Source organism: Alosa sapidissima, chromosome 11, assembly GCF_018492685.1.
Source record: "Alosa sapidissima isolate fAloSap1 chromosome 11, fAloSap1.pri, whole genome shotgun sequence".
NCBI classification, from domain to species: Eukaryota; Metazoa; Chordata; class Actinopteri; order Clupeiformes; family Clupeidae; genus Alosa; species Alosa sapidissima.
Window position 1 is genome coordinate 38,339,107 of NC_055967.1, and position 16,818 is coordinate 38,355,924.

The 16,818-nt window shown below is 42.7% G+C and overlaps 1 protein-coding gene across 1 annotated transcript; it reads left to right on the top strand.

The window, feature by feature from the left end:
* Nucleotides 1–293: 293 nt before the first annotated feature.
* dbx2 (developing brain homeobox 2) lies at nt 294–10,191 on the top strand. Its single transcript, XM_042111333.1, has 4 exons — nt 294–537; nt 1,968–2,066; nt 4,776–4,960; nt 9,774–10,191. Exons 1-4 carry the CDS (start codon nt 294–296, stop codon nt 10,083–10,085), a joined length of 840 nt encoding a protein of 279 aa, XP_041967267.1. The 3' UTR covers nt 10,086–10,191.
* The last annotated feature ends 6,627 nt before the right edge of the window (nt 10,192–16,818 follow it).

Below are 16,818 nucleotides of genomic sequence, written 5' to 3' on the forward strand. Positions count from 1 at the left end.
TGGCCCTGTTCTTATCTGCATTGAGAATCACATTGGAGCCCCTGGACCAATCACAGGCTGGCCACAGACACACAAGGAGAAGGAGAGAGGGAGAGAGAGAGGGGGAGAGAGGGAGAGAGAGTTGCTTTTTTGTTGTTATTTTCCTCCCTCTTGGCTTTTAATGAAGTCTACTGAAGTCTACCTACTTCATCTTAACGGTTGATGTCTGCTGCTGTGACAGGGACGTTGGAGGCTGGAGTGCCTGCTGCTGAATGGATGGAATGATCGCAGCTTGTCGTGCAAACAAGTAGGAAATGGCCGGCTCTCCTCCCAGCCACCCAGGCTTCGGAACGACAGGAAAGAGTTTTCTCATCGACAACCTCCTGCGGCCCGCACGCTCTCCGGCGCCTGCACGCACCGCTGAGTGTCCTGCTCCGAAGGAGGGCCCACCGGTCCGGACTCAGAGGCCTACGAGGGGGATCCTGAGTGGGCCGTGGACTGCCAGGCATGCGGCCCTGGACACCGCAAAAGATGTCGGGGTCTCCCAGGCACACACAGGTCAGTCACACTTTTACTACCTATGGAGCTCTGTGTTATGTGTGTAGGTAGTCAGTTCTGCTTACAATTACTTTGCAATAATAATATTTCCCATTGCAACAGTATGACAATTACAACCAAATCATGCATTGATACAAATTGTGAATAATTATGACATAAAAATGACAACAGAAAAGCAGTTTGTTGTGTGATCTATCCATACCCAAACCCAAAGCAGAATTAACATTCACAAAGTAGCCAGAAACCAAGTATTGGAAATAGTTTAAAATGCTTCAGGTAATTATTTTGAAATACACTTAAAATGAATACATATTATTTCAATATACACTGAAATGATCACACAGTATAAAATATTACCTTACTAAAACGTTCAGACCAGTGTTGTTATAAATTATATCAATTTCAATTTATACTGTAATGTACTATTATAATAATGCTAATTTGAAACAATTCTTTATTTTTAAATAATCTTGACAGGAGTCATTCTATAAAATAACCTTAACTGGAATCTTTCTATTTTTAGTCCTTTCTAGTATGTATGTGAAGTATTTCAAACGAAAAATCACATTTTTACAGCCATGTGGCCATTAAGTTTTGGCCTCATGAAAATAACTGGCCCAGCGTTGCAATTTGGCATGTTTTCCAGCTGACCAGTATTTCATGAGTTTATCTGCTTCCTTTGAATTCGGCTCCTCCACCTGTCTGTGCTATATTAAATTCGGCTCCTCCACCATGGTCTGTGCTATATTAAATTCGGCTCCTCCACCATGGTCTGTGCTGTATTAAATGTAGCATGACTATTTTGTTGAACATCTGATTCATTGATCATGTTGTAGTTGCTGAAATGTATAGTGGGGTGATGAGAGAAACCCTTGCCTTACACATCAACTGGAAACGCACTTATCCTTTTAAGTTAAAAATTATGTTTTTGTGGCCCCAGCCGTGGCGCAACTGCACCGTACGCCGGCTACCCGGGTTCGATTCCCGCCCCGTGGTCCTTTCCGGATCCCACCCCGACTCTCTCTCCCACTCGCTTCCTGTCATTCTCTACTGTCCTGTAAATTAAAGGCATAAAAGGCCCAAAAAATATACTTAAAAATTATGTTTTTGTACAGACAGACAATGTGATTTATGTATGACTGGAACTTTTTATGTTTTACAAGTGGTATTAAGTATATATTATTATCATTATCATTATTATTATTATTACATTGTTATATTATTATAGGAGTATTACGATACTGTAACTAAGAAAAGTGTTATGTTAACTGAATGTTGAAGGCCTCACAGTTCAAACAGCACATGTGACAGGCTTCTAATTTGAAATGCCACTGTTACCTCCCCATCCCCCCGCAAGAACCCAACATCTCAAAATTCCAATTTTTGTAAATATCTCATTTCTCTCTCTCTCCGCCTCTCTGTCTCCCCAGTGATGGTAAACGGTGTGTTTCTGAGCAGTCCGCAGCAGCTCCTCCAGACGTGCTGCGGTGGGTCCAGTCCCCCGCCGGACCACACGCCCGTTTTCTCCAGTAGGTTTTTTATGCTGCATCAGCAATGCTTGAGTTCCTCTGAAGGTGCAGCTTCTGTGTGCTCTCTGTGGCTAATTACAGATGCAATACCAAAGAGCTAATTCTCCACTAAATCCACTGTGGAGCTATTCATGAGCGTTCATGCTCAATTAGAGTGGGGGAGGAAGAAGGGGAGAGGGGCCTTCATGGCTATAGTGTACCATCTTAACACACACACACACACACACACACCACATACATCTTGAATGCCTAATCTACCAACTAGCCATTTGCAAACATGCAGATGTTGAATGCTTGTCTTGAGTAGTCCATCTGTGCCATCAATTAATCAACAGTCATTTGACCATCAGCAGTCATGTGGTGCTACATGCTCTATCTATTTCATGCGAGTCATGTGGTCTGCAGATTAACAGATGGCCATTCAAAATAAAAGTGTTGGCTAACGGACTGCTACTTCTGGGTATAACGAAAAGTAGAGCGTCCAGTTTTAACTTTCTGTTAGGTCCTCTGGTCCTCTGTTGGACGACAACTGGCCAGCTGAGTTGCCCCAGAGCCAGAGAGAGGGTGTGTGTGTGAGGTGTGTGTGTGTGGTGTGTGTGAGGTGTGGTGTGTGTGTGGTGTGTGTGTGTGTGGTGTGTGTGTGTGTGGTGTGGTGTGTGTGTGGTGTGTGTGAGGTGTGTGTGTGGTGTGTGTGTGGTGTGTGGGAGGTGTGTGTGAGGTGTGTGTGGTGTGTGTGTGTGGTGTGTGTGTGTGTGTGTGGTGTGTGTGTGGTGTGTGTGTGTGAGGTGTGTGTGTGGTGTGTGTGTGTGGTGTGTGTGTGTGGTGGTGTGTGTATGGTGTGTGTGTGGTGTGTGTGTGTGTGGTGTGTGTGTGTGGTGTGTGTGTGTGTGGTGTATGTGGTGTGTGGTGTGTGTGTGGTGTATGTGGTGTGTGTGTGTGTGTGTGTGTGGTGTGTATGTGGTGTGAGGTGTGTGTGTGTGGTGTGTGTGTGTGTGGTGTATGTGGTGTGTGTGTGTGGTGTGTGTGTGGTGTGTGTGTGATGTGTGTGTGTGGTGTGTATGTGGTGTGTGTGTGGTGTGTATGTGGTGTGAGGTGTGTGTGTGTGGTGTGTGTGTGTGGTGTGTGTGTGTGTGGTGTGTATGTGGTGTGTGGTGTGTGTGTGGTGTGCCCCAGAGCCCTCTTTAGTGGGCTGCAGCTTTCCCACAGAGCTGTGGGCGGAGACAATGGCTGGCTGCCCCGTGACCAATCGGCGCCTTTCAGAGGGGCCGTCCACACGCGACCCCGCTGCAATTTTTCACCACAGCAATGAACTCCACAAAACCCACATTCCTCCTTTTGTGCTTGTCCTCTAAGAGTAGAAGAGTCTCTAGCCTCGCTGCCATTCTTCCCTCCCTCTCTCTGGTCTCCTCCTTCTTTTAAAAGGCCCCATTCATGCAAAGCTTTCAATGAGGATGACTTTTATAGACTTGCCCCAGCTCATCTTCCTATACAACTCAGCCCAGTCTTTCTCCAATGGCGACGCAGGAAAGAGCTGAGCTAGGAATTGATAGTGAGGGATTCTTTGAAGACCTTAACGGTTCTTTGGAGCAAGAGGAATAGTGCGGGGGTCAGGGTGTGTGTGTGTGTCTGTGTGTGTGTGTCTGTGTGTGTGTGGTGGGGGTGGGGGGGTTGCAGATACAAGCCCTGCTTCTGAGTGACCTGTTAATCGTCCGTTTAAGTGGAGGCTATTGAGGTACGGGTGGTGGAGTGGGGAGCGTGACTAACAACTTTACACGCTCCTTCAAGGTGGTCTGTGTGCAGATTTGTCGGACAGATTAAAAAGGCATCGTGGGACGGAGCGGGGGAAATTGTTCGACTTGACTTTTGTTGTGCTCGCACCTGTGCGTAAAGCGCCATGGGATCGCCGGCTCAAAGCCTCCTTCCTCCCTTTCTCCCCACTCGCAATGGGCCTGCCATTCTTACTCCTCATCCAACCATTTCACAGTTCTCCCAGAGCATTTAAACAATCGCACCGACATTGTCACTAACCAATTGGATATTATGTGAGTGTGTGAATGAGCAGGGTAAGAGGGTTTGAATAAAAAAGAAAGAAAGAGACAAAGAGATGTCCTCAAAAACGTCTGAAAGGCATAATTAGTATCCCACTGATTTACAAACACACAGACATTCAATCATGGTTATAAACTAATGCATTATGAGGTCCTTTATGAGGTCACTTTATGAGGTCACTTTAAGGAACTGGAAAACAATTTATCCTTCTCTCATGAGTTAGTCGAGGATTTTTTTTTAAATACAAAAATACACTTTTAATTGTCTGTGTTGACAGTCAAAGTGATTTTTTCTGACACCTTTTGAAAGCTTTTTCCATCACAAAAGTCGCCATGTCCACCATGGGGAATATGTAAGGACAGATAAAAATAGCAAACAGGATGTGGCCGAGATGCTGCGGGCGGTTTCTATTGTGTCATGTGGGTACAGCACTCACAGCGTGTAACGTTTGAAGAACATTTGGCTGATGTCTGTGAGTAACCAGACCTGAAGGGTTGTGTTATGACCGCTGTGAACTCTGTCGCTTCGTCTGAGCTGGAGAGAGATCAGCATCATTATAAAAATGGACATGAATCCTTGATTCACTGCTCAGACATTGGTATGAATCAGAGAGCGTGAGGTGATTGAACCCTGACCATCGTGTGACCTCTTTCTGTACAGAGGGAGCAAGGGTACCGCTTTGGGGTCTGGAGTGCCACCCCAAGTCCCGGAGAGGGATCTTACGGAGGGCTGTGTTCTCCGAGGAGCAGAGGAAGGAGCTGGAGAAAACTTTTCGGCGACAAAAGTACATCAGCAAAACGGACAGACACCGACTTGCGTCTGACCTCTGCCTCAAGGAGACTCAGGTAGGCAACCATGTGCAAGTGATCAGATACACACGACTTATAAACATCTTCAGTATTATTTTCAGTGTGTGTGTGTGTGCAAATGTAGAGCAGACACATGGTTAGACCCAGGCATTCAAGAGTATAGCCCGCGATGTCTTGGGAATAGCCTGGATCTCTGTGCCTTAAAAAATATAGGCCTATAATTGCCTAATAATCGCCCCAAAGGTTTTTATGAGGTTCCAATTGAACGCCGTGGCCAGCAGCCACAACTGCAATATAGTTACTAACACTGACCTGGCTTTCCTTATGGAGTAGGGTTTCTCAACAGGGGCGTACCGCCCCTCCAGTGTTGGGGGACGCTGTGAACGAGGTAGCAGAGAGGGGTTCGCTCAGGTACAAATGGGGGAGTGTTAATCAAAGTTATTCATCCCAATGTTTAAGCTTATGACAGCAACAGACCTGCCAACCTGTATGCATTTTGCGTGATGGGCATGCATTTTCACATCAAAATACGCCAGTACGATTTGTTATTGTGGAAAATCTAAGTGCTAACCAGTAGGCCACGGCTGGCCCCGTGCATGCAGGAGTGAGAAAGAGAGAGAAAGTAACGAGACATAGTGAGAGAAAATTGTGAGGCAAATCATAGTGATGGGCCTCTCTTTGTGCTATTTTTCCAGACCTACCTATCAGTTGTTTGTTAGGGCGGCTCCTTCTCTTGCATTGTGCAATATAGGACCTACGCATAGCCTTCCAAAGCAATATAGGACCTACGCATAGCCTTCCAAAGCAATATAATTGATTCAGGGCTCCAAAAATGAAAATGTAGGCTCATAAACACACAGCCCATGCTAAAGTGGATCTCTAGACTTAAGGTAAAACACCACAGCGTTGCTCGCTGTTAGGCTACTCTACTTCTGTCCCTTGCAGGTAAACGAAAGATTTGCTGAAGTGAGCTTCGTCACTCGCAAATGAATTCCCCAGCTGGCCTTTTTGAATTCCTTTGCGACAAATATGCTCTGGGTACATTTGTGAATTTACCTTGGTATAATAGCCTACTGATGCCTTGGCAAGTTATTGCTTGTTTACCAGTTATTTCAGTCGACATGATGTGTTCCATGAACGTTTTCATAAGTTAAAGGCGCCTACGTAGCACAAACCTTCACCAAGGCCATGTTGCCATTTGCAACAAATCTGAAAGTGGATAAGCTAAATATTTTGAGCTGCTTAGTGATAGGTGTTTCATTCTTCTTGATTATTAGCGAGCAAACAAGCTTGACTAAATAGCCTACTAGGCTTCCACTTCCAGACGGATAGCGCTATCGCTGAGACCCGTCTCTTTAATCGGGATACTGTAATCATTGCAGCGTATACCGGTAGTCATGAGCAGAGCAGAAAGCCCATCTGAAAGAGTGCAAAAGCTTTGTCTGTCAACCCTCCCGTTTTTTCTGGGTCTCTCACATATTTTAACTTTCTTTCCCGCTGTCTTCCCGTATTAATATTTATATTTTATATATCCCATATTATTAATATTAATATTTTATATTTCCCGTATTAATATTTATATTTTATATATCCCGTATTAATATTTATATTTTATATATCCCGCTGTCTTCCCGTATTAATATTTATATTTTATATATCCCGTAAAATATCCTGTATTTTCATACTCTCATACCATTATTCTTAATTTCCTACCACCAGACCTGTTACCCCCTTGCTCTTCCACCAGACCTGTTACCCCCTTGCTCTTCCACCAGACCTGTTAGCCCCTTGGTCTTCCACCAGACCTGTTACCCCCTACCTCTTCCACCAGACCTGTTACCCCCTTGCTCTTCCAGTAAAGCTGCTCTGGTAGGAACTGGTAGCACATTCCAATGGGAGAAAATATAAGTCTTGTGTGAATGATTGAATAAATGACAATATTTCAGTGTATGCTGTCCACATTCTCTGATAGCCTCTCAGGCAACACACTGTAGCCTCCTGATAAATGCTATGTTGCCTAATCATGTTCAAAATATCAACAGAAAACAGAAGGGCCTTTCCTACACCAGAATACATCACTCATAAATAATACATAGGCCTACAGCTCATAAATAATACATAGGCCTACAGCTCAGAAGCTTAATAAGCATACATAATACATAGGGCCTACAGCTCATAAATAATACATAGGCCTACAGCTCATAAATAATACATAGGCCTACAGCTCATAAGCTTAATAAGCATACATAATACATAGGGCCTACAGCTCATAAGCTTACTAAGCATTCATAATACATAGGGCCTACAGCTCATAAGCTTACTAAGCATTCATAATACATAGGACCTACATAGGGGCCTACAGCTCATAAGCTTAATAAGCATACATAATACATAGGGGCCTACAGCTCATAACTCATACATAATACATAGGGGCCTAAAGCTCATAACTCATACATAATACATATGGCATACAGCTCATAACTCATAAATAATACATAGGCATACAGCTCATAAGCTTAAAGGAGAAGTTCGGTGTGATATTGACCTAAAGTGTGTTGAAACATGATACCGAGTGTGAACTTTTGCCTCATAGCTCATCTCGACTTGTCCCCTGCACTCCGAAATGTGACGCTAGTTAGCCGATGCTACCAACAGGTTTTCAATGGGGGGTGCCATGATTATCCATGCAAATAAATCACTGTTTTACACCATTTACGAGGCTCAAAGTAGCTCCATACTTAATTGGTAGACTTGCAAGGGCCCTGACATTTAAAACGAGACATTGAGAACTTTGAAAAAGCACTGGTAGTTTATTTACAAGACGATTTATACAGATTTATACAGTACCTTCAGGAAGTTTACCGTTAGCCGCCATGTTGAATTTAGTCACGATAAGTTAAGCGATGAGTACGAATGAACAGGTATGATAAGGGATCAGATTCCAAAAATAATTCCTTGGAAATGCATGGATTCCAGTTGCTGATACTGGTCGTCATCATCTTCCTCTCCTCCAGCGATTGGAGCCTTACCATCCCCAGCTTGTTTGGGCAGGTTCTTGGCGAGTTTCTTCAGGCTGGTTAGGCTGTCGGCTCCAAGCTGGTCGCTGTTGCTGTACCAGTTGCTGATACAAAAGTTCACATTCGGTATCATGTTTCAACACACTTTAGGTCAATATCACACCGAACTTCTCCTTTAATAAGCATACTTAATACATAGGCCTACAGCTCATGAGCTTAATAAGCATTCATAATACATAGGCCTACAGCTCATAAGCTTAATAAGCATAAATAATACATAGGCCTACATAGGGGCCTACAGCTCATCAAAGTCAAAGTCAAAGTCAAAGTCTGCTTTATTGTCAATTTCTTCACATGTCAAGACATACAAAGAGATCGAAATTGCGTTTCCTACTATCCCACGGTGGAGACAAGACATATTTTACCAATTAGGTCCACAGACAAACATAACATTCAAGTAACCAATATAAAAAGTAAAAATAAGAAGGCACGTACAATGAAGAAATAAGAGCAGCAAAATTTGGTAGAAATTGTGCAATTGTGCATACAGTAGACAGTCAATATAATAGTGCAAAAGTCAGGCCAATAAATGGCTGAGGTAGTTTTGTTTGACCTAAGTATGCAAGTGGCATAGTGGTGCAAGTTATGTAAGAGCAGCAGAAGTGTGTTCAGAAGTGTTCAGGACAACAGGACAACAACAAGTTGCAAGTGTGCAAGTGTTCAAGTGGAGTAGTGCAAGTGGAGTAGTGCAAGGCAGCCATTTTGGGTCTAAAAGTCCAGGATGTTATGTAGCTGAGGGTGGAGGGGGGAGAGGGGGGAGAGAGTTCAGGATCCTAACAGCCTGGTGTATGAAGCTGTTGGTGAGTCTGGTGGTGCGGGAGTGCAGGCTTCTGTACCTCTTCCCAGAGGGCAGTAGATCAAACAAATTGTGAGCGGGGTGACTTGCATCACTCATAACTCATACATAATACATAGGGCCTACAGCGCAGAACTCATACATAATACATAGGGCCTACAGCTCATAAGCTTAATAAGCATACATAATACATATGGGCGTGTGGTCGTGGGTGTGGTCTGGGCGTGAGGTCGTGGGTGTGGTCTGGGTATGAGGTCGTGGGTGTGGTCTGGGTGTCAGGTTGTGAGGTCGTGGGTGTGGTCATGGGTGTGGTCTGGGTGTGAGGTCTCTTTTAAATGATGTTTTTTTTTCTCTCCTCATGGTCTACAAAGCCTACAGTAGCTTAATACAGATATACATTGAGTAGGCTTAATGCAGATATACATTGTAATGAAGCTAAGAAATTCCAATAGGGAATGTTCTACCTGCTCTAATAGCCTATGCACACATCTGTAAAGTAAATATACTCAGTAGGTCTAGGTCTAGTGAGGGAATATTAGCTTTATTTGTTATTAAAATACATGACGATGAGTACCCCAACGATTGGCCTTCCTTTCCTTCTCAAACTACGTTGAAATTGCATCTTTAACAGCCTAATTTTCAAAATTTCACGGTCCCCCGTAAAAATAAAGACTCTATCTGCAGGGCTAAAGCCCCAGATGTTTTGCACTCCTAGTGACACCCCTGCTGTAGAATCCTCTATATTTGTGGTAGCAGAATTGCATACAGATTAACAACATTTACAAAACAATCTATTTGACAAGAAAAGTGTAAACCTCGTCATTAAACATTTGTATAACCATCTTCAGAAAAGGAACATGACATTCAATCTTAAATAGATCATCTTCCTGACGCAGAACCTTGCATGAAACCACTTGTAAACTTGAATGCATATTGAATGCTTAAAGATAAAAATGAAACCTTATTTTGTGTTCAGGTGAAAATCTGGTTCCAGAATCGTCGGATGAAATGGAGGAATTCCAAAGAGAGGGAGAGTCTGTATGTGCGCGCCTCCATGGAGGAGCTGCTGTTTAGGGGCACGGAGGAGGCAGAGGAGGCCCTGCTTGAGGCTGGGCAGGGGGGCATGGATCACTGCAGCCCTCCCAAATCTCCTGTGCATCAGCACCACCACCTCAGACAACTAGCAACAGACAAGCCCTCCTCCGCACAAGCCAGAGATCCCCAGCAGCTTGCCCCCCCTAACCCTAACCCCACTCACAGAGAGAGCAGACGAGAGGACGCAGCCTGATTTGACCTTTTCACTAACGTCAGGCACACTGTCACACACACACACACATACAGACACATGCACACAAACACTAACACAAACACACACAGACAGACGCACGCACACAAACACATACACTAACACACACACACACACACACAGACACACGCACACACACATACACTAACACAAACACACACACATACACTAACACAAACACACACACACACACAGACAGACACACGCACACAAACACATACTCTAACACAAACACAAACATACACTAACACACACACACACACACACACACACACACACACACAAAAGGACACTGAGTCAGCTGAGCAAGGGCTTAAAGATGAATGAAATACCAGGAAGTGAACGAGGACGCATTTATTCCCTTATCAACGAGTCACCAACTCAATTTCAGTGTCTGCTGTGTTCAGTCAATCAAAAATAGCTTTAAAAAAAACAAACAAATTACTTGTGTTATGTATTGCACTGTTACTGCTGTAGGCTAGTTATCGGAGTTGAATGATTTAGTTCCTAACAATATTGTCGGTAAAGATGCTAGTATCTTGAATTTCCCCAGCAAGCATCAACTGACATTATAAATAAGTAAGCTAGTACGTACATTTATGTTACATCTGTGCATACAATTAAACAAACAATACAAACAAAACAAACAGTGAAGAAAATATTGAAGGACTAAACACTGAACAATAAGATATTTTATTTTAAAAGAACAACTGTACATATACTATGGGTTAGGGTTATGACACAACCTTGGTAAAGCAACTGTACATATACTATGACACAGCCTTGAATTGTTAGTTAAAACAAGATATTTCTGTGAAAAGGCTGTCCATTAAAATGTATCAATATGTTTTTGCAAATAATAAATAGAAGTTTCATATGTTAAAGTTCAAGTGTGGATAATGACAAACACATGCATGGCATTGGCATCTTGCCATGATCTCTCATTATGTCCACATCAGAATGGGATAACACTTCAATTGGATAGCACACCTACAGAGACTTTACAGACGGTTCCTCATTATGTTATTTATTTTGTTGAAATTCAAGTCTTTGTGACTGTTCACGGAATACCACTTTAAACAAACCCTGGCCACAAACTGTACTTAACAGTGTTGAAAAAGATAGTTTAGATATTTTTTAAAAGATAATCTTTCCACAAGGACCATCCAAATACAATGTGATATGAAACTATAACAGTCAAAATAAAAACAGCACATAGCATGATATACAGTACATTGTAAATCCGTCGTCATCTTGAATAAATAGAATGATATCTGTAATCTCCCATGAGAGTATCTGAGAGAGCTAGCATGCCTGCTCAGAAAGGATGGTACACCTGAGGATCTTGAGGTAGCTCTGCACCTTGTCTGTGTCTCTGCGTAGGCAGTAAAGCAGGTCATGGTCACTGCTAATGAATGTCTTAGGTGAGGGGGGGTCCAGCACCTCTGGGGAAAACAGACTGCTCAGAGAGTTACTGATCATGCCCAAGAGCTGCATCTGAGGAGGAGAGGAAGGGGAAAGAGAATAGAGAGAGAAGGAGAGAGAGAGAGAGAGAGAGAGAGAGAGAGAGAGAGAGAGAGATGGAAAAAAATGCCCATTTCTGTTTCACACATGTTCATCTCGTCATTCGTACATATAGAGTCCTAACTAAGAGCAGTGTTTTAAAATATAGAGTCCAAACTAAGAGCAGTATTTTAAAATATACAGTCCAAACTAAGAGCAGTATTTTAAAATGTGTAGTTTCACCTGCTGGTCTAAAAAAAGTAATGACTAAAATGTCCCCCCTTTCATATGATGCAAAACAACTCTGAAAGTAGTGACTATAATATACGGCCAAACACATGATGTAAAGCAGCTGTGTGAATGGGGCTCTCACCCTCTCTGCACTCCACAGTAAGATACTGCTTATTAATGACATGGTATTTTACTGGGTATTTAGTGTAAAATAACTGGGAATTTACAGCTAAGTCTAACCGTGTAAAGCAGCTGTGTGAATGGGGCTCTCACCCTCTCTGCACTCCACAGTAAGATACTGCTTATTAATGACATGGTATTTTACTGGGTATTTAGTGTAAAATAACTGGGAATTTACAGCTAAGTCTAACCGTGTAAAGCAGCTGTGTGAATGGGGCTCTCACCCTCTCTGCCACTCTCTGCACTCCACTCCTGAGCTGCTGGACCATGTCACTCATCTGCAGGGCTTTGCTGGCGCTGTGCGTGTTGAAGTCCTGCTGGGGGGCCATGATGTGGTGTAGGTAGGACAGGGGATCTCCCCAGGCCGCCAGGAGCCTCAGAATCACCTCGGTCAACTCCTCTCTCTGCACAGACAGTCCAAATCCCTCAGTTTAAGCCATTGGGGTGCAAAGCATGCAGAGTTTTCAAGTGAGTCAAACAAATTCATACACACAGACACACACACACACACACACACACACACACACACACACCTGGCAACTTACGAAATACTCACTGTAAGGCTCTGTGCAATGTCCTTGCCATTGGGAGTTTGTATGCCTGAAGTGTGGCATTGTCTTTCACCAATCAAATTTTTACTCGAAGGGAAGTATTGTTCCTGTTTAAAAAAAATCAAATGACATGCCTGTGAGGTCACCTAAACTACAGTATATTCAAAATCAGCAGTACAATCTCATTACCATTGTCCTCAGACATAAACAAACGGAAATAGACAGTGAGAGTGAGTGACAGAGAGAAAGAGAGAGGGAGAGAGAGAGACTCACAAAATCTGTGTGTAGGTCACTGGAGAGTCTGTGGATCCTGGCCGAGTGTTGGACCACCCTGTCGAACAGGTCAGCCAGAGAGAGGCTGTGGCAGCCGGCATGCCCAGGGGCACAGATGGGCACAGCGTCCCCCTGCATGTCCACTCCCAGGGAAAGCAACACAAAGCACAGCGCTGATCCTGGGGGGAAAACACACCACAAACAAAAGAATGATTTTATGCTGGAATCATTCCTTTCCAGAAAAAATCCAAGTTCATTCCAAATCATTATTCCAAATCAATTACAGTTCCAAGAAAGCATACCTTGTATCATCTTTACTGTCTGGTGGATCTCGTCTGTTTGGGCTACTGACACTGAGACTTCACTCAATGACACTGTGACGACTGGCGTCACTAAATAAGTGTAAGAGCATAAAAAATGTGCGTGCGTCTGCGTTCGTCATTACTCTCCTTTCCTCAGTCATTGCCCCATCACACCCCACAGCGGACTTTAGGAGCTCAGGCAGAAAACATTGTGTTCTGCCAGAAAGAGAGGCAGGGGCATCTTAGGGGAATGAAACACAGAGCCCATCTCCAATTTAGGATTTACAACTTACAAGGCCCATGGATTCACACTTATTTTGTACTGGTATGTGATGAAGAGACTTGCGATAGAATTATACAAATGCCTTGTCTATAAAACAGCAGATTCATTGCCATATGTAATTGGAGCCCATACAGGAGCAATGAAGGGTTGCATGATGAGGGTCATGGCAATGGTAAAAGGCATCACACATGCTAACTGCTGTTTCAAGCATATGAAATACTGCATGGTAATAAAGACAACTTACAGGCATCTGTCATCATAAACACTTAATTGTAATAAAAACATATTTTTTAAAAAGTATGATCTTTTATGATGTTCAAAAGTTTGGGGTCACTTAGAAATGTCCATTCCACTCCACACAGGATATCAGCTGAGATCAGTTGCATTGTTTTTTTCAATTAGGGCCAGGGTTATGGGTGTTATAACGTACACACTTTTGCTAAAACATGATTTTATCCCACCCACTTTTTGTCAGATTAAAATGAAAGTAAAATATGTAAATAAACGCTCCCGTAAGAGTTGGAACTCTATCTCGTAACGCACACACAGAGAGACACAAATAGGTCTGTTTATTTGATTAAACGGTCATCCAGCCAATCACATCACATTTAGTTAGCGTCAGTGAAGAGGGAACCAGAGCCGGTCTGATCAAATTCTAAGTGTGCGTCTTTCAAAGCTACAATACATGTGCTGCTGCTTCAGTCCATAGTGTTCAAAGCTACGATACCTGTGCTGCTGCTTTAGTGTTCAAAGCTACGATACCTGTGCTGCTGCTTCAGTCTGCATGGTGTTCAAAGCTACGATACATGTGCTGCTGCTTTAGTGTTCAAAGCTACGATACATGTGCTGCTGCTTCAGTCTTCATAGTGTTCAAAGCTACGATACATGTGCTGCTGCTTCAGTCTTCATAGTGTTCAAAGCTACGATACCTGTGCTGCTGCTTCAGTCTTCATAGTGTTCAAAGCTACGATACATGTGCTGCTGCTTCTGTGCTGCTGCTTCTGTCTGCATGGTGTTCAAAGCTACGATACATGTGCTGCTGCTTTAGTGTTCAAAGCTACGATACCTGTGCTGCTGCTTTAGTGTTCAAAGCTACGATACATGTGCTGCTGCTTTAGTGTTCAAAGCTACGATACATGTGCTGCTACTTCAGTCTGCATAGTGAACTTCTGCAGTCAGCAGATTTGAGGTAGAATTGAAGTGCTACATGTTACTGCATTGAGCTAAATTAGTAAAACAAAAATCACTGTCTGATTACTGTACTCTCAGTAATTCTAATCCTGCATAATGTCAATGGAGAATGTTATGCTAGACAAGGTCAATCAAACAAACCAGCTAACAAGAGGTTAGCCATAGGCCTAGGCTACTATCCATTATCGTAAAATAACTGAAGTTGAAGTGAAAGCAATTCACATTTATTGAGCCCCATTGTGTTGATCTTTCTTGTGATGTGATGTGTAGTTTGCCTTTGTTCCTCCTCATTCTTGAATTTCCCCTTGGGGATCAATAAAGTATCAATCTATCTATCTATCTATCTTGTGTAGGCCTATTCATGTTTAACGGTAGGCTATTACTTACATTAATTACATTAATGTTTTCTCAGTTAGCCTTTTATAATTATATCAGATTAGTAAACACAATGTGCCTTTGGAACACTGGATGAATGCTTACTGACCATGTGCATCTGTATACTTGCATTAAAGATCAGCAATTTCTAATGTATAACATTAATGATGAAAACAGGGACATTTCTAAGTGACTCCAAACTTTTGAATGGTATAGTGTACTTAAACATAGACTACAATATTTCAAACAAAAGAAATCTACAATCCGTTGTCATGCACATGTGTGGAAGTGCACATGAATGGGATTGCTGCTTTTTTATATCTCTCAGTTTTGCATCTTGTAATGGAGTTTGTTTGAATTTCTTGTTGTTCGATCTGTAAGTGTAAGAGCAATACCATTACAGATGCATGATGGTATCTGTAGTCAACAGATTGGGAGTATCTCATCCATGTCAAACATTATCTGTTAAAATTATGTTGAGTCCAGTTTTGATCAAGTGAGTTACTTCCAGTTGAGTAATCCCAGCATGCATTTCTACACAAGGAAGCCCAATCAGTAGTATCAGTGGCAGATCTGCTGATGTCCCATTTTGGCAATGCATGATCAGCACGCGATGAACTATGAATAGCAATTCCACTCCAAATACCCTTGTCCATTATTGTGATATATGACTTAATAGGAGCTGACACTAACAGGCAGATATTTGTAATACCCCCCCCCCCCCCCCCCCCACACACACACACACACTTCCTCAGGCGCACAGAAGCAGTTCCTGGAAATCTTGCCTTACTTCCAAGCAATGCTTCTAGGGGTCTGTGATGTCAGCAAGTCTGAGGTCTCACTTGTATGACTTGACTGGGAACAACAGCCTGAGTGCAGAGCAGTGCTTATCAGAGCGTGGTGGAGTCACTTCGCCTTATAACTCACTTGCCTGCAACAGCCACTCAGCTTTATTTTAAGCCTGTCGACATGAGACTTAATGTGAGCACATTGGGTCAACTCTTCTTGTGTTTCGCTCAAAACTTTCAACAGAAAGTGAAGCTTTGCATCGGCTGAACTTGCGCAGAGCAGAAAGCAACACAGTGTAAAAACCTATATTTATGTTTGCTAAATGATGCTGAAGGGGTGTGTCCAAAAGTGACAAAAAGGGCCACGTTCCTGCACTATAGTACAGGAACACCAAGGTGTTTTGGGAACACAGTGGCAATTACAGACCATTCTGCCTTTAATCTCAGTTTACCATCAACATCGGATAAAGCTGTTATTTAAGAAGTAAGAAACCTACGTAAGGTCGGTTTGAAAGGCACCCCTGTTGAAAAAAAACAGCTAGAAACCAGCTAATGCTGCACTGCAAAAAATTAAATCTAACCAAGTGTTATTAGGGCCCGAGCACCGACGGTGCGCGAGGCCGTGCTCCTAGACGGTTTGTCAGATTCATGTGAAATTTGGCGAACATTATGCCAAGATGTTGCTGATGTTAAATTGTGAAGGAATGTTTGATATGTTGAAATATGTTATGGTTTTAATATCAAACCACATAAACAGGAAATGTGTCATAAAGTCACAGTGCATTCACATGCCTAGCATAGCGCCACCATCTGGCCAATCAGGAAATGTGCCAAAAATGTTCAATGCTTTGACTAATTAATCTGAAATTTTACACAAAATTATATATCATGATGATGATTAATATGTCTTATTAACATGCCTTGTATAGCGCCACCAATTAGCAAGAGAAGGAATGTGTACAACATTTTAATTAAATATCATTATTTTGATGATATTCACATATGTCATTTCCATGCCTAACATAGCGCCACCATCTG

What these genes read in the sequence shown, in the direction of transcription:
- dbx2 (XM_042111333.1), top strand. Translation starts at nt 294, where the DNA reads ATGGCCGGCTCTCCTCCCAGCCACCCAGGCTTCGGAACGACAGGAAAG. An exon ending in CCACACGCCCGTTTTCTCCA is followed by an intron (nt 2,067 to 4,775) that starts GTAGGTTTTTTA and finishes CTTTCTGTACAG; the next exon opens with AGGGAGCAAGGGTACCGCTT. An exon ending in TCTGCCTCAAGGAGACTCAG is followed by an intron (nt 4,961 to 9,773) that starts GTAGGCAACCAT and finishes TTTTGTGTTCAG; the next exon opens with GTGAAAATCTGGTTCCAGAA.